This window comes from Corvus cornix, chromosome 2 (genome assembly GCF_000738735.6).
Source record: "Corvus cornix cornix isolate S_Up_H32 chromosome 2, ASM73873v5, whole genome shotgun sequence".
NCBI classification, from domain to species: domain Eukaryota; kingdom Metazoa; phylum Chordata; class Aves; order Passeriformes; family Corvidae; genus Corvus; species Corvus cornix.
Genome location: NC_046333.1, coordinates 4335466 through 4357989, shown reverse-complemented (window position 1 = coordinate 4357989; position 22524 = coordinate 4335466). Strand labels below are relative to the sequence as shown.

Below are 22524 nucleotides of genomic sequence, written 5' to 3'. Positions count from 1 at the left end.
ACACACAACAGAGACTTGGGGCAGTGGGTGTAGATCAGAACAGCCCAGAGGCTTCTCTACCTCCCCAGGGAGCTGCCCAGGGAGCCTAAGCTGTTCTGGAGAGCTGTGACTCAGGAACAGTCTAAAGCCCTTTGGTCTTAACTATGGCTCGATTTTACTTTAATTGCCCCGAAGAGGCAAACACAAACCAAGTTATCAGAGCAATTCCTTCACATCCCAGCGGTGTGGAGAAAGCTGGGCCCTGCAGAAAGCTACCCTGCTGCAGCAAGATTCCACCACCTTCACCAGCATTCCAGCTGATGAAGCCCCATCCCAGAATAAGGGAGTTTCAGCCCTGTATCTCATCAACTCCTGTTTTTTTTGTGACAGCCTTAGGTAGGACAGCTCACTTCTAGCCCCCTCTTCCAGAAGGTAGGAGATGTTCAGGCTGAAGCGCAGAGGTCACATTCCATCCTTCTTGAAGGCACAGCCGGGGGGACCCCACGGTGTCAGGCCGGGGCTGATATGACCTGCAGGAGCACGGGAAGCTGCACCTGGACCGAGCGGGGCTGAGGGATGGGGCATCATCCGGGGTGCGAGTCCGCCCGGGGGTCGGAGCTGCCCCGAGTGTCGGAGCCGACCGGGGATCGGAACCGCCCCAGGGATCGGAGCTGCCCCGAGCGTCGGAACTGCCCCACGGCTGCCCCGCGGGTCGGAGTCTCACCGGAGCTGATCCGACCTGCAGGGCCAGGGAAGCCCCACCGGGACCGAGCGGGGCTGCGGGACGGGGCATCATCCGGGATGCGAATCCGCCCGGGGGACGGATCTAGCCCGGGGATCGGAACCACCCCGAGGTCCAGAGCTGTCCGAGAGGTCGGAGCCATCCCGGGCTTCGGAGCTGCCCCAGGGTTTCGGAGCCACCCCGGGCTTCGGAGCTGCCCCGGGGCTCGGAACTGCCCCAGGGTTTCGGAGCCGCCCCGGGGCTCGGAGCTGCCCCGGGGCCCGGAACTGCCCCAGGGTTCCGGAGCCGCCCCGGGGCTCGGAGCTGCCCCGGGGCCCGGAACTGCCCCAGGGTTCCGGAGCCACCCCGGGGCTCGGAGCTGCCCCAGGGTTTCGGAGCCGCCCCAGGGTTCCGGAGCTGCCCCAGGGTTCCGGAGCTGCCCCAGGGTTCCGGAGCCACCCCGGGGCTCGGAGCTGCCCCGGTGTCGCCCCCCAGAGGCGGGGCACGGTGCGGCCCCGCGGTCGCTCCGCTGGGTCGGTCGCAGCCGGAGCCGGTCCGCCCCCGTCCCCATCCCCGTCCCATTGGCCGCGGCGGCTCCGCGCGTCACCGCTTCCTCCCGCTTTTGTGCGCCGCCCCAGCCGAGCTGCAGCCGAGCGGTGCCGAGCGGAGCTGAGCTGCTCGGAGCCGCGCCAGCCGCTGGGACCGAGGTGGTGACACCAGCCCCGGGTGGCCGCGCATGCCCCTCCACGGGTGACCCCGGTAAGTCCGTCCTCACCCCCCCTTTCCGCGCGCGCTGGGTCCTTGCCTCCGTGAATAGTTTCGTTCTTCTAATTATTTTACTGTCTGCAGTGGTGACCGAGAGTTTTGCAGCCTGGTCTGGCTTCCGTAGCTTTTTTTCCCTTCCTTTCTGGTCTTGGAAGTGGGAGCTTGGCCCTCCGGCTGTGTTTGGGGAGTCGTGGGGGGCGAGCGGGGGCTGGAGCGGCTCCCCAGGAGGACGGCGCGGGTTGCCGTGTCCGTGGGTGCGGAGCGGACTGAAGGACTGACCTTCCCCGGGGCTCCCCGCACACCCCCGCCTTGTGCTGGTGCTCTCGGGTCGCTGTTTTCCCCAGGTTGTCGCCTGGGTCCCTGTCCCCGCTGCAGCTGCTGACAGCGAGCGCCAGGATTAGACTCCAATACCCGTTTTGGGATGCAATAAAGTCTGGAGCCAGCGGCTTCTGGATGTGGTCACTTGGGTCCTGGTTCCCTGGAAAGGGAGGTGCGGGGCTACTTGGCCATCCCTCGCTCTCCTGCAGAGCTCCCCCTGCACCGTCTGTCCGGAGCGGTGAGGATGGGATGAGCGCGGGGAGGAAGGCTCCGCGGCGGGCATGGCCCCGAAGCTCGTACCTGCGTGGTGCGAGTGGCCGGCGGAGCTGGGGAAGCTGGACTTCCACCTGGACGGAGCGAGCGGCTGCCGTGGGGCTGTGCCATGAGTCGGGATGATGCTCAGGAAGGATTTGCGCTGCCGGCACCAAACCTCTGCCCTCCACGGCTGTGCGGGGAGGAGCGGAGCAGAGGTGGGAGCCGTGGACCAGCTGGGCAGGTCGTGCACGGTGGCCAAGTCCAGCTCTTGCTGGCCCTGATACAGCTGGGAGAGAGGCTTGTCCCTCGGCTGCTGCTTTTAACCTCCTCTTCAATTCCTGTCTTGTAATCCAGTGTTTTTGGGAGGGGACCTGCTCCTGGTTCAGGGAAGGGTCTTGCAAGTGTTGCTGGTGCGTGAACCAAAAACACGGGGCTCACTTGGGCTTTGGAGGCTTGGGATTTGTGCAGGCTTTAAGTGATCCCAGGGATTTCCAGGGTCAAGCTCTTTCACTTCTTTGGTGAGAGAGTGGTTTTGGGGGAATTTCTATGCCACCATACAAATTTATTTCCAGCCCGGTGCATGCAGTTTGATGTATGCAGGATTTGTGCATGCAGTGCAGCTCTTGGAAAGCAGTTCCTCAGGTGTGCATGAGATAGATCAATTGCATTTGGGGGTTTGCTGTGACTACCTCTGTCTTGATACCTGTGTCAGATTGTCCAATTTCCAGAACCCCTAATTCGACATTAGTTATAAACAGGGGTTCAAGGATTCCCAGGGCTCCTGCAGATCACAACAGACCTCCACGGCTGGGCACAGCCTTTGCCCTGGGAAGGTTTTGCAGCTTGTAAAAGCTCCTCTGTTGAGGCAGGACGTGAGGCTGGATGGGCTGCCAGCCTGGTGGGATGTGGATGTAAAGAACCTTTTTATACCTTCCTCGTGTGAACGGGTTTTGGTGCCGCAACTTTTTCCATGGGTCCTTAACCTCCACCAGAAACGCACAGCTCTGCCCTGTCAATGTGTGCTGATGGGCAATGCATTTATTTTTTTGGAGGCTGTCAGAGCCTGTGAGGGAAGTGTGCTCATGCAGAGAGATGTGGTCTGGATTTTCACCCAGACGAAGCGACTCCGACGTGAAGAGCCAGCAACTGTGGCGGCCAGAGGAGCGGCTCCATCCCGTCCGGAACGTTCCCATTGCTTGCTGATGCTTCGTGATTTTAGCCTGCAGCTTGGACTTGATGCTTTGTGAATTTTCCCATTGGGAAGACGCCGGCGAGGCTCACACGGTGTGTCTGGCTCCCTGGCAGAGCCGTGGGATGGAGTGCTGCAGCATGGAAAGTGATGTGCTTCCAGCCCTGCTCTCCCCAGATGGACGTGGGAACGAGTGCGAGAGCTGGCAGGATCTTCTGTTCTGGTGGATCTGGCCCTGCTGTTGGAGACCTGCTGGTCGAGGCTAGAGGGAAGTGACTCAGGGTTTGCTGTTAGAAGGGATATCTTTTATTAGACTGCTTGGGGAAGGCAGGCTGGCTTTGGAGTGCACAAGCCTGTCTACACGTAGAAGAAAAGAGGGAGTGATTGCTCGGAGTCTGCCTTGGCTCTCCAGACTGAGGGATTCAACTGAAAGAAAAGGGGAAGCAAAAAAGATAGGTTCAACTACAGCTCAACCTGTGCAGTTCATCTGGCCTAAGGAAGCACATTTCATCTCTCTACAAACCTCTGGACTCTTTAGATCCTGAGATGCAGCGCAGGACAGGAACGTGCATCCCATGTGCCAGCCTTTCAAGGGAGGTGGCCAAGCCCTTTCCAACCTGGCTTCTGCAGTGAGGAGCTGTGGGAGACAGGGGTGGTGCTCGCTGATGCCTGACGGTAGCAGGAGGCTGCTGGGCTCCGTCCCTTCCACTCCCCTCTTTGCAGAGAGCACAGGCCAAGCACAGTGTGCACAGAAATGTGCAGAATGTCAGCTGTGCACTGGGGAGATGGAAAACACAGTGTGGAGCCATGAGAAGTGGAATATGGATTTAAAGTTTTTTATTTTTTATTGTTTCCTCAGACACTTTTTAGAAAAGCTGTAAATGGCCCACTGATACTGAACCTGGAAGATTCAGTCTCCAGACTTTATTTATTTACCTATTTAAGCTCCTCAAGGGGAAATGGGTGACCAGGTGTTTTGATGACTCCCTCCAAGGAGCAGTTCCCCTTCCCCACAGGCCAGGTCAGTTCCGCATTTCTTTCTGGCACCTTTTCTGCCTTTGCAGAGTTCAGTGTGAGATGTAGAGGTGGTGAATATCATCTCAGTTGTGCCTGAACCACGCTGTCTCCACAGGCTTGCCCCATATCCTGCATGGCATGAACCTTCATCTGATGTGGTGAGCATCAGACAGGCAAGATGAGGGGCTTTCTGTCTGTGAAAGTGTGGGTGAGCACGCAGGAGTGTGGATATGTGGGCATTTTTGTTTGTTTTCTGTCTGTCCCTGAAGTTCTGATCTGGTCTAGCCAAGTAATCTTCCCATCAGTCACTAAAATGCTGCTGGTGCCCAAATCGAAAGGGTGGTCAGCCATTGGAACAGGCTGCCCAGGGAAGTGGTGGAATCACCATCGCTGGAAGTGTTCAGAAGCCGTGTGGATGTGGCACTTGGGGACACGGTTTAGTGGTGGACTTGGCAGTGCTGGGTTAATGATTGGACTCAAGGATGTCAGAGGTCTTTTCCAGCCTTAACAAATCTGTGATCCAGTCAGTCTGTCTCAGTTCACCTTTAATAACACAAGAAATTAAAAGCTAAGACCTCCTTTAAAAATCAATGCCTTGCTCCTCAAAGCCCCTGGGGAGCTGCTCCCTGCAGCAGACCTGTTGTGTGGGTGTGAGGAGCACGGGAAGAATGCTGTAGTGGGGCTGCAGGCGGGGGGTACCTGGCTTTGTTTTGGCACTGGGGATGTTGCTCCAGGAGCTTCCCCTGGAACCACAGGGCTTGGGGCCAGGCTGAGACCAGGATGGTGGAAGAAGCAGCATCGGCCTGGCCCGTGATGGGGACCCTTGCAGCTCTACAGCCCTGTCTCTGTGACCTGGGGTAGGGACACACCGTTGCATGTCATCGCTGTGTCTGGTCTCAGGTGCCAGCTTCTGTTCCCAGGGCGCTTGGAATGTCTGTGAAGGGACCCAGAGGGTTTGACCTGTATTTCTGAGGCTGTTAGAGGTCAAAGGTGAAAGATATACCTGTGCCCTCAAAAAGAGGGGGTTCAACTCCCAAATGCATTCCCCAAGCAGCTTTTTTCTATGCTGGAAGATCCTAATATAAATGTCAGTGGAGACCAAGTGGCTCAGAATTTGATGAGAATCTGTGGTTGGTTCTGCTCTCCTGTGTTAAACCCCAGGCTGGCCACCATTTTATGCAGAACTAATTGTCACTTCTGTGAGAGCTCCTCTGATTTTATTCTCTCCACTCTGGGAAATGATTCGGTGCAGCCCAGGGAGAACGAGCTGTAACAGCAGTGAACCAGGGTGGAGCTGAGCCAGGGTTTGGCTCAGAAGCTGCCTGGAACAAAGTCCGGCTGGCAGAGCGTGCCGTGCCCGGCGGCTTGGGCCAGATCCTGGAAGGAGCTGGCCAAGCTCCTGTGTGGGCTGCTGTGTAAACAGCATGTGTTCAGGCCAGGTCCTGGGGGGGGTGGGAGGATGGGTCAAGTGTTCAGGTAGTGATTAAACATGAAATTCCTTGAAAAAAATATCCCTAGGTGGGTGGATTAGAGGCGCTCTGCAGTACTACTGTGGCCAGGAACTTTCGTGCTAAAGTGACAGAAAGTCATCTGATTGATAGCTGGGTGATTCAGAGGGAGAAAAAGACTTTGCACAGTTGCTTTGAGAAAGTAATTTGTGAGATAAGAAGTCTTTGTGATGGAGGTAGGAACGTCTTAAATCCATCAGTGCTGAAGGGTGCGGTGTGGCCCCTGCAATGCTTTGAGTGCTCCTGTGCTGTTTGGGCTCTCTTGGTGTGGTTGAGTTTGTCTTGTCCATGTGCAAGTGTGTTGTGCACAGTGGCTTTAAGGTGCTCCCAAATCCCCAGGGGAATATTGAAAACTTTGCACATGACTGTCCTTAGCACAAATGTGTGTGTGAGAGTGAACCCCGTGTGGAACCGGTGCAGAGGGTCAGAGGAAGATGCTGCTGCTTTGGCACATCCGTTGAGGTCTGTCCTTGCTGAGGTTGTCCTTGTCCTTCAGTCCTCAAGTGGTCAGGCAGCTGGACTAGATGATCACTGTAGATCCCTTTCAATTGAGCTATTCCATTCTGTGGGTGTGCATGGAAGTCCCTTGTGATGAGGATGGTGGATTACTCAGATTGCTTAGTACTTTTGTGCTGCAACTGCTTGGTTTTGGGGTTTTTGTACTGAGCGAAAATCAGATCATCACAGTCTAGTTGTGAATGGGAAATAGTGCAGCGCCATCCATGGTAAATAAGAGCCCAGAAGAGTTTAGCAGACCCTTAATCTCTTCACAGTGGCCTGTCTGCAGCTTTTGCTCTGCAAGGCAGCAACTGGGATGCTCTATCCCAAGCCATGAGGATCCTGCAGAAGGGTGGTGTATAGAGGGTGATGGGCACGTCTGGCTCTCACCAGCTCTTGCTAACAGGGATATCTTGCCCAGATAGAGATTTAAGGGTTGGGGCATCCTCTGCATGGGGCAGTGGTTTGATAAGGAAGGGTTGTTTGGGTTAAATAGCCTGGGGAGAAGGTGTGAGGGTGAGGTCCGTTACCACAGGTGGTGAAGGTGAACGGCAGAACAGGTGAGAGTGCATGCAGAGAAACCCTCTTTTAAATACCCATTTCCTTTCAGCCTTTCTCCTCTTCCTCTCTGTCACTACCTGGGGAGTGCCCTGGGGGGGAACTGTCCCTCTTTTGCAGGGTCATTGCAGAGGGCAGCTGATAACACTGTTATCTATATCTGGGTGATGCTGATGGGGGCTGATGATAGTGTTATCTACAGAGGGGTGATAACCCTGAAGTCACTATGCTGTGGGAGTATGTGGCTGGAGGGAGATGTGTGGACTGGGTCTGTGAGGCAGAGCGGTTTGGGAGTGTGTAAGTGATGAATAACCAGTACCTGGAAATCAGAGATCAGAGATTTGGGCTTCCTTCTGTTGAGACTGATCTGTGCGCTGATGTAGTGTGGGGCTGTGGAGCAGGGCTTGTTTTGCTGAGCTGCTCAAGCATCCTTCAGTTAAGATCCCAGGCTGTGCCAAGCTCCTGGAAAGGTTTCCTTGCTGATGGAAATTGTTCACACTGAAGTGTCGATGCCTTCTGTTTGCCTTTCAGCTCAAAACTACAGCACTGGTCCCTCTACTGCAATCCTTCTGCTGATTCTCCCTTGGAGAGTGGCTTTTGGGAAACCTCAGCACCCAGTGGTTAATAAGCCAGTGGAATGCACTGGTTTGCTGCTCCTGGATCTTAGTCCCTCAGTGCTGGTGCTAACAGAATAGCAAGAGTCATTAGAGAAATATGCAAGATATTCCAGTTATTTCTCTTTGGATGGTGCTGGTAGCAAGTAATAGAGATAAACAGACTGTGTTGAGCTGTGCTTAGCTTATTGCATCATTGCTTTTACTGAAAGGGTCAAGGTCTGGCTCTGGATTTTGCTGCAGGATGCATTTGAGCTGCTCCAGAGCTGTGCTGTGCCAGAGGGAAAGTGTTTGGGAAAGGCATAGTTTTGGTGCTCTCTCCGTGTGTTCCTTCTGAATGGTGGCTGTGGCTGCAGTGCCTTGGTAGAGTCAGGATGGCACAAGCCCTGTCAGGTTAATTTATTGGCTTTGCACTGGAGAACTCTGCACTTGGCTCCTGTTAGCCCTCAGGAGCTGCTCCTCCCCTGACAGTGGCAGCCAAGGGAAGCCCTGCTGACATCTGCTGCAGCCTGGTGGCTTTTGGCTGTGCTACCCAGGGAATAGGAAGTGCTCCTGGGTGCTGACTGGAGTCACAGGTGGCTCCGATGAAAGGGCAGCTGTGTTGTTTCCTGCATGCCCTGATTATGGACTTCATCTGAAGACTGGCTTGGCTTCACCTTGCTTGGCTGAAATGAAGGCTTTGAGGAACCATGCCCATTCTTGCCTATTTTTGTTTGGATTGGGGGTGCTTACTGAGGCTCTCCACAGTGCTCTCCCCGAGACGCTGTGATGTTAAAAACGTGCACAATGTACCTGGCTGGTGACACAAGAAAAAGAGAGACAGTGTTTGTTTAATCATTCCAAAATTTCAGCAACTTCACCTCCAGCACCACAGGTGTGAAAAACATCTGGTGTGAGCCTGGTTGGCTGTAAGGGCAGAGAATGTGTTTTCACAATTGGCTTTTGGACCCAGCACAAAAGGTGCTGAAGGTGGTATGTGTCTTCATCTCTCGATGGGAACGAGCTAGTTCTAGTCTTGGTCTATGTCCAGGAAATCCTGTGCTGGAGAACTTCCCTTTCAGGAACGTGGTGGGGCTGTCCCAGGGGGGTGGTGTGGTACACTGAGCTTGGATGAGATGGAGCAAGGCTTCCCATACCTGCTTCATCATCACTTGGGAAGCTGATTTGCCTTTCATGCCAGGTGTTGCCAGAGAGGTGCAGTTTGGTGTCCCACTCCTGTGGGAGCTTCCCAGGCAGCAGTGGCTGTGTGGTTGGTGTGGGAGTCACCGGGAGGTGATGAAAGTGGGAAACATTTATGGAAGAACATGGGATGTGTTGGACAGGATCTCCCCTTGCTGCATGGGGATCCTACCACCTCCCTGACCTGTCTTGGGCTGGATTTCCAAAACCTTGGACAGGTATGGTTGAAGGGCTCTAGGCTGCATCACAGGACATCACCACCACCATGGCCATGTTCAGGAGTGGTGCCTCTGCAGGAGTGTCTCCAACCCAAGGAGGATTCTTGCTAATCCCTGTGTCCATCTGCCACTTCCCTCTTCCTTCTCTGCCTGCTCCGAGTGTGAAGCACTGATAACACCCCTGGATCAGGACCACGGGGGATCCTGGCTGCTGAAGGCTTTGCTAAATGCTTTCATGGGACACAATTTGTGGCATCTCCCCTAAAACCTCCCACAAGGTACCTTGCTGCCAGGCTCTATTTTGGGGCTGTCTCTGATGTAATCTGTCAAGACACAGGCTGCTCTTTGACTTACTGCTGAAAGTCTGGTCGGGGCTGGATGACCAGTTGCTTACCTAGCATTACCAAAGCAACGAGTTGTTGCTTTCCATGACTCATGAAAATGCACTGTAGGCTCTCTTAAGAATGGCTGAGATCATTTTTTGGCTGGCTTTGGGCATCTGGTTTCCTTAGCAAATAGCAGTGGGAGTGGAGGGAGGGGGATTTCCAAACTCGTTTCTTTGTATGTGTGATCTGGTTTTTAGAGCTCCACTCAGAAAGGACTTACTTCGTTTAAAAAGGGGATGATAAAAAAGGACCTGTAACTTCCATGGCTGTTTGGTTTTTGTAGCATGTCTCATTTAGTTGTGGTTTGGTGTAAAAAGGGGAAAGATGCTAATAGTATTACAGAACCATATGCTGTGTTTCTCCTCTTAAATAAGCAAGGATAGAAACATTATGAGTGGCATTTTCTTTTCGAGCAAATCCTTCTGGGGAAGGAGAAGGAGGTACAGCGGAAATTCTGCAAACAAAACCATAATTTCATCTTTTTTTTTTGTTGTTGGTCATGTTTGCTCAAATAGGGGACTTTGATTCTACAGTGATGCAGCAGAGCAGAGTATTAGCAAGAGGTGTTTTAGTGTTTGGTTAATCTGATTATTACTTTTAAAATATTTATTTATTTGTAGACCCTGGATTCACTTTCGGTTTTTTTTCCTGTGCAGTCCAAAGGCAGCAGCACTGACATCCTTGAGCACCAAGTGCAGCAAGATTAGCATTAACCAGAGGAGAATCAGAGCTCTGTGACAGCTTCAGAGGACAGGAGGTCCCCAGCTGTTCTGACACCTCTGCACCCAGGTTGCAGCCGCCTCTGTGATATCTTTCCCAAGTCCAACCACCCTTTGTAGGCACCTGAGAGCAGACAGAGCAAAGGGAGGGGAAATCCTGGGTAGGCAGAAGGTAATTGCTTGGGTAGGGAGATTTGTGGCGTGGTGGGTTCCGTGTGCCCATCCTTTTCAGGGCTGGGAGGAGTGAGGGTTTGGTGTGTTCCACACTGTGCAGTCACGGTGGCTGAGTTCAGGGATTTGATAGCTGTGAACCAGCCTCTCATGCTGTGCGTGATCTGTGCTGGTGCTTGGCTGGGGTTAATTCTGCAGCCAGGGCAGGCAGAAGCGTGTCCTGGTATGCTGAGGGATGGGGCTGGAGCTGCCCGAGGGCTGCAGAGGAGCCGCAGATCTGTGCTGGGAACAGCAGGAGCACAGCAGCTCAATGGCCCGGCCCTCGGCCAGGGGTGAGCGGGAACAATGTGACTGAACAGGTTTGTGCTCACTTCCTTGTAATCTCAGAGATGAGATAATGCAGAAACCCAGAGGCTTTGCCAGCGCGAGGTTTCCTTTCTCTGCCCCGTGCGTGCCCTGCGAGCAGGAGGGGCTGGCTTGCTGCTGTCTCTGTGAGAAGCTGATGAAAAGCAAACCCTTGGAGCTCGAGGAATGGCACGGTTGGACTCCAGTGAGGGTGATGGATGCTACCCCCAGGGCTTGGCTCGGGGCTGCTGCCTGCACAAGCACCCTGTGCCAGGAGCTGCTGTGTGCACCACAACTGCTCAGGCCCTTCATGTTCTCCTCCTCATCTGAATTTCTCTGCATCTTTGCTATTTCGTTTGGATAGAACGGGTAAAGGCCACCAATTTAACCAGATGTGTAGTCTTCACCCTCTTTTTCCATGGATATAATGTATTCAGTGCATAGCCTAGCATGCCACAGATCTGGGTCTTCTAGGTCTTAATAGATTTGTTCTATGTGAAAATAGGAGATAAATGTGACCTGAGGTGGTCTGCTCTTTGTGGTGCTTTTAGCATTTGAACATGTGGCCAGAGTTTATTTCTCTGAAGTGGTGGGCAGCTGCAGCCCGGGTGCCTGTAGTGCTGTGGTGGCACTGCCCCAGGCTCAGCAACAGCATGGGATGAGCTCTGTGAGATCCAACACAGGCTTTTTCAGAAGGTTAAGTCCTTATTTATAGACTAATTTTTACCAAAAGGTAAATTTCTGCTGGACAAGATCCACCAGCAGCTGTAAATCTGGTAGTTTTGGTGAGCAGAGAATGCCAGCAGATGAGCTGGCATAGCTGAATTCCATGGCTTTACCCTGCTCCATGCTGGATAAAAGAAGTGGAAGCACAATTTGGAAAGATGTTCTGCTGTATTATTATTTTATTTTTTTGTAAACTGCTGTGCCTTGATATCATCCCCCAATGTATAATGTTCTTTTGACTAGGAAAGCCAGCATCAGGGTACCCCAAAGGGGCTGCTTAGTTTCTAGGCAGGTGTTGCTGTGAAAGCTGTATTTTTCCATCTGTAACTTACAGATGGAGATGTTGAAGGAGCTCACATCTCCCTGAAATTAAGTCATTCCCTGTCCAGTCTAAGGTTTCCAGTGTATACTACTGGGTAAAAGGAATCCTGGATCACATCCTTTCCTCCAAAAAATGGAGATTTATTTCATTTAAAGTAGATGTTTCTATTCCTTCTTGTTTGAGCGTTTCAGACGTGAATTGTGCTCTTCAACTTTTGACATCTGCAAATACTTCTTTTTAACAAAAAAAAAAAAAAAAAGGGAAGTGTGGATTCTGATGCAATCATGTGACTCCCAGAATCAGGTTCTTATGAAAAACACAGAATCCTGTGAGAATTTGTAATGCTCAGGGTTATCCTATTGTCCAGCAGTTGAAATAGAAAATGAAGTAAAACCTTCTACTCCCAGCTCCCTTTCCAGAGATGCTGCCCCATCCCTTGGTGTCCATCTTGTTGCAAGAGATACTTAGATTGTGTGGCTTTTGGTGTTTTTTTTTTATGGTGTGGGGTCTTTTTTATGATTTATATGGCGAAATATCCTTCTCCTTGCTTGGTGAAATTTGCAGATCTGTGGTCTTGAGGCTCTCAGGTTCTCTTTGGGTTATGTGTGAGGATGGTCTCTTGTGGAAGCCTCGCACTCTTTAGGCATTTTAAAACCAGGAAAGAGCCTTGCTGCTGTTGTGGCAAGAATCAACGCCAATGCAAATTGCCATGTAAACCTGAACACCTAAGCTGCATTGGAGCCTCTTCTCCCCAAACCCTTTGGTTCCTTGCATTTCCCTTTCTGGGGTGGTTGGTAGTTGGGGTATTTTGAGCTTTTTTCTGATAGTGTATCACAGGAGGCTTGACCTGGATGTTTGCTGTCTATTCTCTGGCCAACCTGCCTTCTGCAAAAGTAAATGAAGTGCCTTTCTACCTTGGACAGGAGCAGGTTTGAGTGCTCAGAGAGGCACAAGCACTCTGATAGTAGAAAAATGAGGTTCCTGTGCTGCTTGTGGCTGTGGGACAGGAATTAGGGGACTTGCTTGGGTGCCTCAGAGCCCACTGAGGCCGAAAACCAGGCTAATGCAAGTCGTCTGTTGCTTAATGCTCCTTGGGAAAGCCCTGTTTGCTGTCTCTGGAGGTATTCAAAGCCTGCCTGGACGTGATCCTGTGCAACCTGCTCTAGGTGAGCCTCCTTTAGCGGGGGGGGTTGGACTGGGAGGTCTCCAGAGCTCTCTTCCCACTCCAACCATTCTGTGATTCCGTGAACATCTGGAAAACAAAACGTCTTCAGAGGGCAACACTCTCCCACCACAAGCAGGCAAGCAAAGCCCGCGTTTTTCTCTACAACGTGGGAGATATTTATCCTGTGACTAAGCAGAAAAGTTAAGAGATGGAAAAGGTCCTATTAGATCATCTCATCCACCTCCCTGCTGGCAAGCAGCTCTTCTCCCTGGTGTATATATTTATTAATAGGCTGCTGGGCAGACAGGAGTGGTTTGCTCAGGGCACTGTGGAGGTGAGGGACTCTGCACGCACGTGACTCGACCTGCACGTGCACAAGTTGCTTGCAGCAATAGGATTTTGTAGTAAAAGGGCCAAAAGCTCTGGACTCGACATTCTTGGCGTGTTTGGAGCCTTCCCCTTAACTTGCTGTCAGCTTGTGCAGGCATGAGGCTGTCTTTTTTTAGCATTCTAGGAATAAGCTAATTTTACTTTATATTTATGATGGAGTAGGTGGCTTGAAAACTAATAATAATAGGTGGGGGGAAAAAATAGAAGCCTTTTGGAAAGGAAAGGTCTGCCAGCTGGACCTCTGCACAGCTGGCCTGGGCTCTGCTGGCCATGATCTACAACAGTGGTGTGCGAAGGCTCCCAGCGGAGATGTCGGAGAGGTGCAGGTGGAAATGCTATTGCCATGACAAACAAAGCAGTGCTGGAGTGTCAGGCCAGAGCTTGGGGAACCATCAGCATTGCTTGGTTTATTGCTGCTTAGTAACCACAGCACGGCCTCGTGCACATGGATTGGTTTTTATTTCGCATTCCCCGATTGCAGCTCAGAGCGCTCGAGTTGGAATCGCCAAGTGTTGAGTGTAAAAGAACAAATTCTGTCCTTAACTAGATCAGGGAAGAACTACAGCATGTAGGGAATGGGAGCAGAAATTTCCTATCCAGGCTTGTGCTGAACTGCCTTCTCCAACTGAGGCTGCGTTGGCTTTTGCACTTAGGATCACTTCACTGGCTCCAGAAGTGTCTCCTGGTCAGCACCACTGTGAGATCAATATTGAAATCAATACCACTGTGAGAACCATCCTGTGGTGCAGGTGAGCAGCCAACCCTGCTCTGTGCCTTTTTGGTGACATCTTTTTGCTGGCGGTGGCACTTGGTTGGGCCCCTGGGGCTGTTCTGCAGGGTCTGATGATCCATTTCCTGTCACTGCAGTACATTTTGTGTGGTTTTTGGAAGTGTTACGGGACGTCTCTTGGCTGAGTGATTGCTCTGTTGCATGAGGAGAAGCTCTCTCCCAGATCCATGGAGGGTGTTCCATGGTACAGGCAGTGTCCCTGGCACCACTGGTCTTTCTCTTGGCTTGTTCTGTGGAAGTGACAGTATCACATATGACGTTTTCCAGGAAAACTTCCAACACTTGTAAAGAGCTCTGACATGGGCTTCGCCTCCCTTCCCTCCACCAGACATCTTCTAGGGAGGAGGGAGCTGGAGCAGGGCACAGTGCATGCAAGGAGCAAATCTGCTTTACTATTATTTAATTCAGAGAGAACTTGGCCTAAAGATGTAAAAAGGAATTGCAAGCACTGTCTGGACACCACCTTTCCTCATCAATTAGCGGCATTAAACTCTCAGCAGGGAGGATTAATTAGAAAACTGAAATCTTTCTGTCATGACAGCCTTCTGGTTTCCATTGAAATGCAGCCGGAGGACTGGAAAGGCTTCTGTATTTTGTTTTGATATGCAGGCATATGTTTCTTTCCATCCTGGAAATTAATTCTGTCTGTCTGTAATGGAGCCGTGGGAATCAATATTGAGCTGATCTGTATTTCTCCAGAGCTTTCTTCTAAAAGTAGTTGACTGCTTCCCCACTGTGCCTAATAAGTGACCTGATTTCGGAGCAGCTGAGCAGCTGGTCTGCCAGTTCAGAGGTGTTGTACAGCTGCCTTGATGGTGCAAGGCTGGTTCATGGTCTCTCAAGGGTGATGGGCTTCTGTTTTCTGGAAGTGTCCAGATCAGACTTTCTCTGAGCTGGACAAAATGCCCACAGTGACTTTCCATTGCACTGCACCAGGCTGGACATCATAAGAGAGGAAATTACTCATCCCACTGTCTCTCCTGCAGACTGCTCTTGGCCTTGGTGAGCGGTCATGCTCTCAATCTCAAGTTCTGCAATGCCCTGAGCTGGGTTTAGAGGCAAGATATGCCTTTTCCTCAGTGTCATCATCTTCCCTTCACTGGGCTTGGGGATGGGTGGTCAGTGCAGCAGCAGCAAGCTGCCACCTTCTGCTGGGGTGGCAGGTCACTCTTGGGTGATGGCACAGCTTGGGCAGCTCTTCTCAAGAAGAAGCTGCCCTGTGTGCACTGCAGCAAGCAACAGGCTGTGCTCAGGCTCTGCAGAACCACAGCTCTGTGAAAATTGTGTGGGGAAGGGCTGTTAGGAGAGGCAGAGCAGGCCTGGGAAGCCCTGAGTGCTCTGAGCTTAGGGCAATGTGTGTTCTCTGCAGACCTGTAAGGCTCTGTGAGTGTGTGGCTGTGTGCTCACAGTCTGGTTCCTGGGCTGTTGATGGCTCATTTCTTACCATGGGGGCAAGTGCACTTGAGTTCATGTGATACTGCAAGTCTAGAGGACAGGAAGAACAAAGCCTCTGTGCAAGCTGCCCCACATGTTTGTTTCGTAACCCCATCACCACCCCACTGATGGCAGGCACGAGTCAACAGCTCGTGGAGACAGCACAGTCCTGGGGCTATGCAGAAACACGGCCCTTCTGCCCAAAACCACAGCTGGCTTTTAATCTTTGTTTGCCACTAAGCACTCACTGAGCTCTGCTTTCTCCCACTGGAGAAATCTCAGTCCAGAGTTGCATGGCAGAAGTGGCATGAGCAAGGAAAGGACCTGTCAGATTTTGTGGTGGCTCTTGGGGTCCTGGTCTCCCCATGTGCTGCGGAGGTTGTGCTTCTTGCCCACAGAGAAGGAGCAAATCAACCAGGTAGCTGCTGAGAGAGCAGAGAGTGGTCAATTAGTCGTGAGCCGTCGGCTTTGCAATCGATCAGAAAGTCTCATTGGGATCAATAAAATCCAGCCAGGCTGCGGGGGTGAGGCTGTGGCTTGTTAAAGAGGAAGCTGTGCAGGGGGATGGCTGTGAGGGACTATCGATCGTGGCAGGCTGAGGGTAAATGCTGGATTACAAAGGCTGGTGGGATGGCTCCTGGGATATAGAGGTGTGTTATCCTCTGTGCTCTCAGGGGGATGTTGCAAGGGAGAAAAAGTGGATCAGAGACAAGGTGGGGTGAGTGTGGAAGATGGTACAGTGGCTTCAAAGCCCTGATCCTGCCATGATGTCATGCCAAGGATGTGGGATGGATCTCCCCCCTTCCCAGTCCAGAGCTTGGTTGCTTAGTGCTAAAATCCCTGTTGGAGCATGTTGGATCAGCCATAAAGTTGGTTATGCATTTGATACTCTAGGAGGTTGAAGCTACAGAGACAGAGTTGGTTTCTGCCTGCCATTATCCTCATGGAGAACTGGGCATCCCAGTCCCTGGTGCAGCTTCCAGCTCTCAGGCCAGGTTCTCTGTGGCACAGTGTTGGATTTGCAGCTCTTTGGTGTGAAGCTTCATTCATGGACACACTTCATTTCTGATGCCAGATGCTTTTCTCCATTTGCTTTTCCCAGGAAAGATTTTTCTTTGAGACGAACACTTTTCTCATGGCTTATTTCACCTGAAGGTTTTACTAGCTATTCTTCCTTTTTGGTTTCTGCTCCTTCTCCTTCCTGTTTTTCCCCGAAACATGGAAGAAAGAGGCCTGAACTTCACTTTTCCAGATACACGATTTTGTTTTAATTTCCCTCCCACAAAGTCTTCAGTCATATGAGGAGAAAGACAAAAATAAGACCATGAAAACCTGCAGGAGGAAGAAATTACAACATTCTTCTGCATTGGTTTTTATATTATGTGTAGAAATACCTTCCCTTTGCTGTGTTCACTTAGAGGGCAATTGTTCATTGGATTCAGAGGGTTTCTGTAGGTGTAACTGGCATCAGGATTTCCCTCTGATTCATAAGTGCATAGAGAACAATCTGAGGACAGGATTTTGCCCTGTGAAAGGGAGAATGTTGCAGGACAGTGCTCTCCCCTAGCTGCAGACCTTCATCCTCACAGGCAGGGCTGTGTGTGTAAATAATCCTGCCTCAGCTTCATCTGGGGAGGTGAATGTTCATGGTTGCAGGAGATGAGGATCCTTTAGACTTGGTCACTTCAGTACCTGATTTGAAAGCCTACATTTAGGCACAGTGGGACTGAGTTAGGCTTTGGGGTGTAACTGGGGTGTCTGCAAATTGGTTCATCTCCACCAGTTGCTGGAGGTGGTTCCTGTGTAAAAAAAGTGAGTTCAGTAGAGACATAGTTCTGTGCTGTGCAGACCCTGACAGAAATAAAAACCCAAACAAGTGGGGAGCACGTGAGTTCTCTGGACACTTGCTTTGCTTGACCTGTCTGTTATATGTAAAATAGATTAACTCTGACCTCATAGGGCTGTGTTGTCTGACCTTTGCTGATAGAAGAGTCCTTTCTAACCTTTTGATTTGCTTCTTTGTTTTGTTGTTCCAGAAGTTTGAGATCTGTATGGAAAATCAAAGCTATTTAATATGCCAGTATACATTACTGATTACTGCACTGACTTTGGTAAAAGGAATATTACTGCAAAGCAAGAAGAGGAACTGAATTTGAAAAATACCAGTACCTGAAGGGGCTGCAGGAGAGCTGGAGAGGGACTTCTTAATTGGGCATGGAGTGATAGGAAAAGGGGGAATGGCCTTAAACTGAAGGAGGAGAAATTTAGATTGGATATTAGGAAGAAATTTTTCCCTGTGAGGGTGGTGAGTCCCTGGCACAGGGTGCCCAGAGAAGCTGTGGCTGCCCCTGGATCCCTGGCAGTGTCCAAGGCCAGGCTGGATGGGGCTTGGAATAGTGGAAGGTGTCCGTGCCCATGGCAGGGGGTTGGAACTGGAAGATCTTTAAGATCCTTTCCTACCCAAACCACTCTATGATAACTTACTGGAGCATCCTGTCTGGAACATTTCATTTATAAAAAGTAATTTCTTCTGAGAAGAGGATTTGTTTTGAGATCTCAATGGCTTCTTTAAAGGGCTGTCATGGATGTTAACAGCAGGACTCAGGCAGGTTCTAAACCTTTTATTCTCAGTACACATTGTGCTGGAACAAACAGGATGGCTCAGGAGATTTCTCTCCAGAAGCAGCTCAGTCAAATACAGCTGCCCTGGCTGGGTCAGTGACTGAAGGAATCCTCCACTGAGCGTGATGGCTTTGAAACACAGATCTCTTCTCCCAGAAAGATGTGTCGTGAGAAAGATTCTTAAGCAGTTTTGGGGTGTCATACCCAAAGCTGGGGAGAAGCAGCCTCAGCTGATGGGTATTGATACAGAATTGCTCGTTGGGTTTCATGGGCTGCAGTTCCCAGGGCACTGGCTGGCTCCTTCCATGAGCTGTGCTGGTCTGTGCCTGTCACTTCCAGCTCAGAAACCTGGTCAGGAGAGCTTTTTTTCTCCTCATCTTGGCTCATGAACTTTGTCCCTTGAGCCCTCTTGGGGAGGTACACCTGCAAACCTGGCCTGGTTACACACGTCTGCAGAAAGTCCATCCCAGCTGTGTGTTCATGAACATGGAACCACAGAATCACTTAGGCTGGAAAAGAACTTTTAACATCATAGAGTCCAACCATTAACCCAGAACTGCCAAGTCCATGCTAAACTGTGTCCCTAAGTGCCAGATCTACATAGATGCACAGTCTTAAATGGCATTTTTTTTTACTTCCCTTGCATGGTGTACATCCTTTGGATAACCTGGGTGGAAAATGCCCTGAGGGCAGGGTCTTGTGTGTCTAAGTGGCATCAAAATTTTGCTGTTCTTTTGTGTATCCCAAAATATGGATCCAGTTTCCAGGGCAGTTCTAAGTACAGCAGGTCAAACGTTCTGTAGTGTCTAGAGAAAACTATAAGAATAAGGTTGGGATGATCAGAGAAAACCTGTAATATTCCAACCACTCTCCCTTTGCCTTTGAATCCCTCGTTGCCAAGCCTGCTGGCTGCCTGAGCTATCAGCACACATACATTGCTGTTCTCACCATTAAAACGATCTCATTTGCTTTGCTGTTGTTTTTAACACTACCCCAGCGCTGGCCTCTGAAGCTTTTTGAAAATAACATTTACAATAATATTTTTAACAGTTCCGTAGTATACAAAACTCCAGTGCTCTGGCAGGACTCCCGGAAACTTGCTGAAAGTTAATGTGGTCAACTCTTAAAAAGGAGAGATTTTTTCCGCTTGACTCTTGCTTGTTAAACTCTCTGAGCCCAACATGTTCCCTGCTGCTTGAAAAAACAAGGAAAGTCCCAATTTTAGCAATGCTAGTTTGAGTAGCTTTCCAGCCAAGCCCTATTTCAGGGGCAACTGTGGCTTATTATTATTATTTTTTTTTTTTTACAGTGGTGTGTCCCTACACCTTCAGACCAAAGTGTTAAGTGGTGCTCAGGCAGGAATAAGTAGGTGCTGCTTTCCCTGGAAGCCTGGGGATGATAAACTGCAGAGGGAGATGCCACTTGCTTGTGCTGCAGTAGTGGCGAGACATTCTGAGTTGAAGTCCATGTTTTATGGTGGATGTTGAGCCTCTGTGGGGTAAGAACAACCCTTTTTGGGGTAGATGATACTGTAAATCCCCTATATCAATAGTAGATTGCAGGTGACTCCAGCTCTTAATGCTGGACTGCACTCTTCTTGCTTTCCCATCCTTCATAATTCCTCCCAGTAAGTCTCCTGGCCACTTTGTTTTGTCTTCCTTACATCCAGGGAAAAATTGCACTTCTCCATCCTCTCCTCGCCTGGTTTGCTTTCTGTAACTTAGATCCACAGGGGCAGGAGTCATGGATACACAGACATGTCATAGCTGAACTGTTGTCTCCCTTGAGCTCAGTCCTGCTTAATCCCTTTCCAGCCAGGAATATGGGAAGAAAAGGGAAAAACTGGGATTAACTTTCAAAGTGGATTACTAACTTTCCATACATCTCTCACGTAGATACTCATACCCTGCACTCGTGGAGCCATAATGAAGTTGAGCCACTTTGTCTGAAAATTTCAGCTCAGGCAAATCAAAACTGCTTTTCCCCTAGATGAGAGCATCTGAACTGGGCTTTTCTGCAGGTTAAGTAACCTCCAGCACTTCCCTGAGCAGACTGGAGCAGACAGTCTCTTGCATGCGCAGCACAAACCTGGGGTACATTGCCCCAGCATCCCTGGGAGCCAACACCTTGCTGAGCTCTCTCACTGCTTAGCAGGGAGATTTTGAGTAGATTTACACAGTTCTGTTGGCTGTGGGACTGGTGCAGTGCCCAGTGGGAGCCCAGTTTCAGATGCTCACTGGGTTTGTGTCGAAAACTGCCAACACTTGCAGGCTCTTATCAGGGAGCTTAGTGGGAGGAGAAGCTGCTTGGAGCTGCATCTATAGGAAAAGGATTTTCCCCTTTTTTTGCTCTCTTATTTTTTCCCCTTTCCCCCTCCCTGTTTTTTAAGGGACATAATAATAGGGCAGAATTTGTACTCGAAACAGGAATTTGTCCTTCTGTAACAGGAAGCTGCTGGTATGTATTTTTGGGAAGCCACAGAAATTGCCAGTGTTTGCAGTTGTTTGAAGGCTGGCTGTCCTCAGGATTGAAGAGATCTGCTAAAACAGAAAACCTTTCTTTCTCTTGTGTATCCATGGAGGTTTCCTGCCCTGTGTGCAGGGGCTGGTTTGCTCACGAGGGCTGGGCACTGGGGTCTCAGGGGTTTGCTGTGGCAGAGGTGATGGAGAACAGCACAGGGGAGGGCTCTGCTGATGGAAAGGTCACCTGTTTTTTTCCAGGGCTCGTTTGCACAGTTCCTGTAGGTGCATGTTATTGTGACTAGATATGGATTGGAAAGATCTGGAAGGTCTCCAGAAAGCCATTAGAAAAATCTATTACTCTGATAGGAGAGTTAACCTGGGCTATCCCAGGAATTTACAGTTAATCCAGGCTATCTGCCTGTGGCCCTCGGTGTAAACTATGCACACAGCTTAATTCCTGGAAGTCTCACATCAATTTTGAAAGCAAAAGTGAAGATCTGGGCTGTTTCCTGCTCTTGTTATAATCAGATGGAATTTTTACCCTGCTTTCTTGCTGGTTTTCTGCAGCCTCTTGATTCAGTGCTGCATAGACTGACCAGTTCCTTCTCAAGGTAGGATTTTTAACCTTTCAAGCTGTTTGCTTGCTTCCTTGCCTCCTCCTTGGTCTTGAAAATGGACAGAGCAGAGTCCCTGGTAGCCCTGGGCTCTCAGGCTGAGTGGTGCTGTCCTGGGAGGAGGCTGCAGCAGCAGAAGGAGCAACGCTCTTGGGGGCACATGGACGTCTCCGCCTCTGCTGCTCTCTTATCGCCTTCCCTTCCTGCTCATCTCTCTCAAAATAGGTTGGATAAATATCCCTCTGCTCGCCAGCCCTGAGGCACCAGAGCTGCAGAAAATCATTTTAATCCATGCTTGGGAGCATTCCTGATTCTCTTCAGATTTGTTGCTGTGTTTGAATCGATTTGACCAAGCAGGGGGGGTTTCAAAGTGCCTTTTCCTATCATTTCTAACCAATGCATCATGTTTAACACTCCAGGATCCATGTCAGTGTCCTGGAGCACCTGGCTCTCATTGACTTCAGGGCAACCTGCAGTGACTGCAGGACAGGAATGTCTTACTCCCTGTGCAAGTCTGATCAAGTTCTTGAGGTGTTTCTCCCTTTTCTTGTGCTATCACACAGGTTTATGACCAAAAAAATCTGAGGGCTTATCAGGCAGCTAAAGTGGAATTTGATGTCTTCTATCACAGTGTTCTTTAAAAGGTGCCCATCTTTAGGTGGGTTTTGCCTTCATTCAGTCTAAAATGAGGCTTTTCATTAGTGAGCAGGACAGGTTCCAGCAGGCTCGGGTCTGCTTTAGTTTCTTGGTGGACAAAAAACCCCAAAAAACCTGACTGGGTGCAGGAGTTTGGCTGAATGCAGGATGGAAGGTCACTGAACCCACTTCTGTGCTGGTGTTGGGGCAGATTAAAGGCAGAAACTCTGGGAGGCCTCCTAGGGACGTGCCTCCCGTGAGGGATGGACAGGGCAGTCGCTGCTTCTGAGAGCTGCCTGCACTCAGCTTTGTTCCCATGCAGTCAGAGGAAATCTGGTCCAGCCTTGGGGAACCTTGACTGCCGTTTGGAAGGCCTAAATTTAGGTTTCTGCTTTGCTTCAGGACTGCTTTCCCATGTCCTGCTGTCAGTCTGTTCCCCAAGTGAGTGTTATCCCACAGGGATGCTGCAGAATGTGAAGTGTTAAAGATGGTATTGCTTTAGGGTTACATTAATCATGTAAAAAACATTAAAAATATCATGTCATTACAGTTTTCTGCTCTTAAGGAAGTACAAATTGTTTACTCCAAGATTTTGAAACCATGAACGTACCAGGTTTGTGGTGTGTTACCTTTGGTGTGTGCAGAGGGGGGCAGACTCCTGGTCTCCATTCCTACCTAAATGGTTTCCTCCTTTCCTCTTTCCTCCTTCCCAGGTGATGGTGGGGAGAGGCCTTGTGAAAAGTGGTCCTGTACAGTGAGCCTGTTGTCATGTCAAAATTAATCTGTAACCTCTGCATGTGTTTGTTACAGGGTGGATGCTTGAGAGAGGAGGATAAGGCACAAGTGTCTGGGACCAGTGGAATGGAGGCCTGATGTAGATGGAAAGATGGGTAAGAACTGGATTCCCCATGAGCAGTCAATTT

General features: G+C 50.4%; 1 protein-coding gene across 3 annotated transcripts in view; it reads left to right on the top strand.

The window, feature by feature from the left end:
- The first annotated feature begins 1376 nt into the window (after positions 1–1376).
- The window catches only part of LOC104686414 (mitogen-activated protein kinase kinase kinase 3-like), a 76199-nt gene continuing 55051 nt past the window's right edge, over positions 1377–22524 (top strand). For all 3 annotated transcript variants that reach the window (XM_039549435.1, XM_039549436.1, XM_039549433.1), the window contains exons 1-2: positions 1377–1459; positions 22412–22491. In XM_039549435.1, coding sequence (XP_039405369.1) covers positions 22488–22491 — 4 coding nt within the window. In that variant the 5' untranslated portion in view covers positions 1377–1459; positions 22412–22487. The remainder of the gene's footprint in view (positions 1460–22411; positions 22492–22524) is intronic.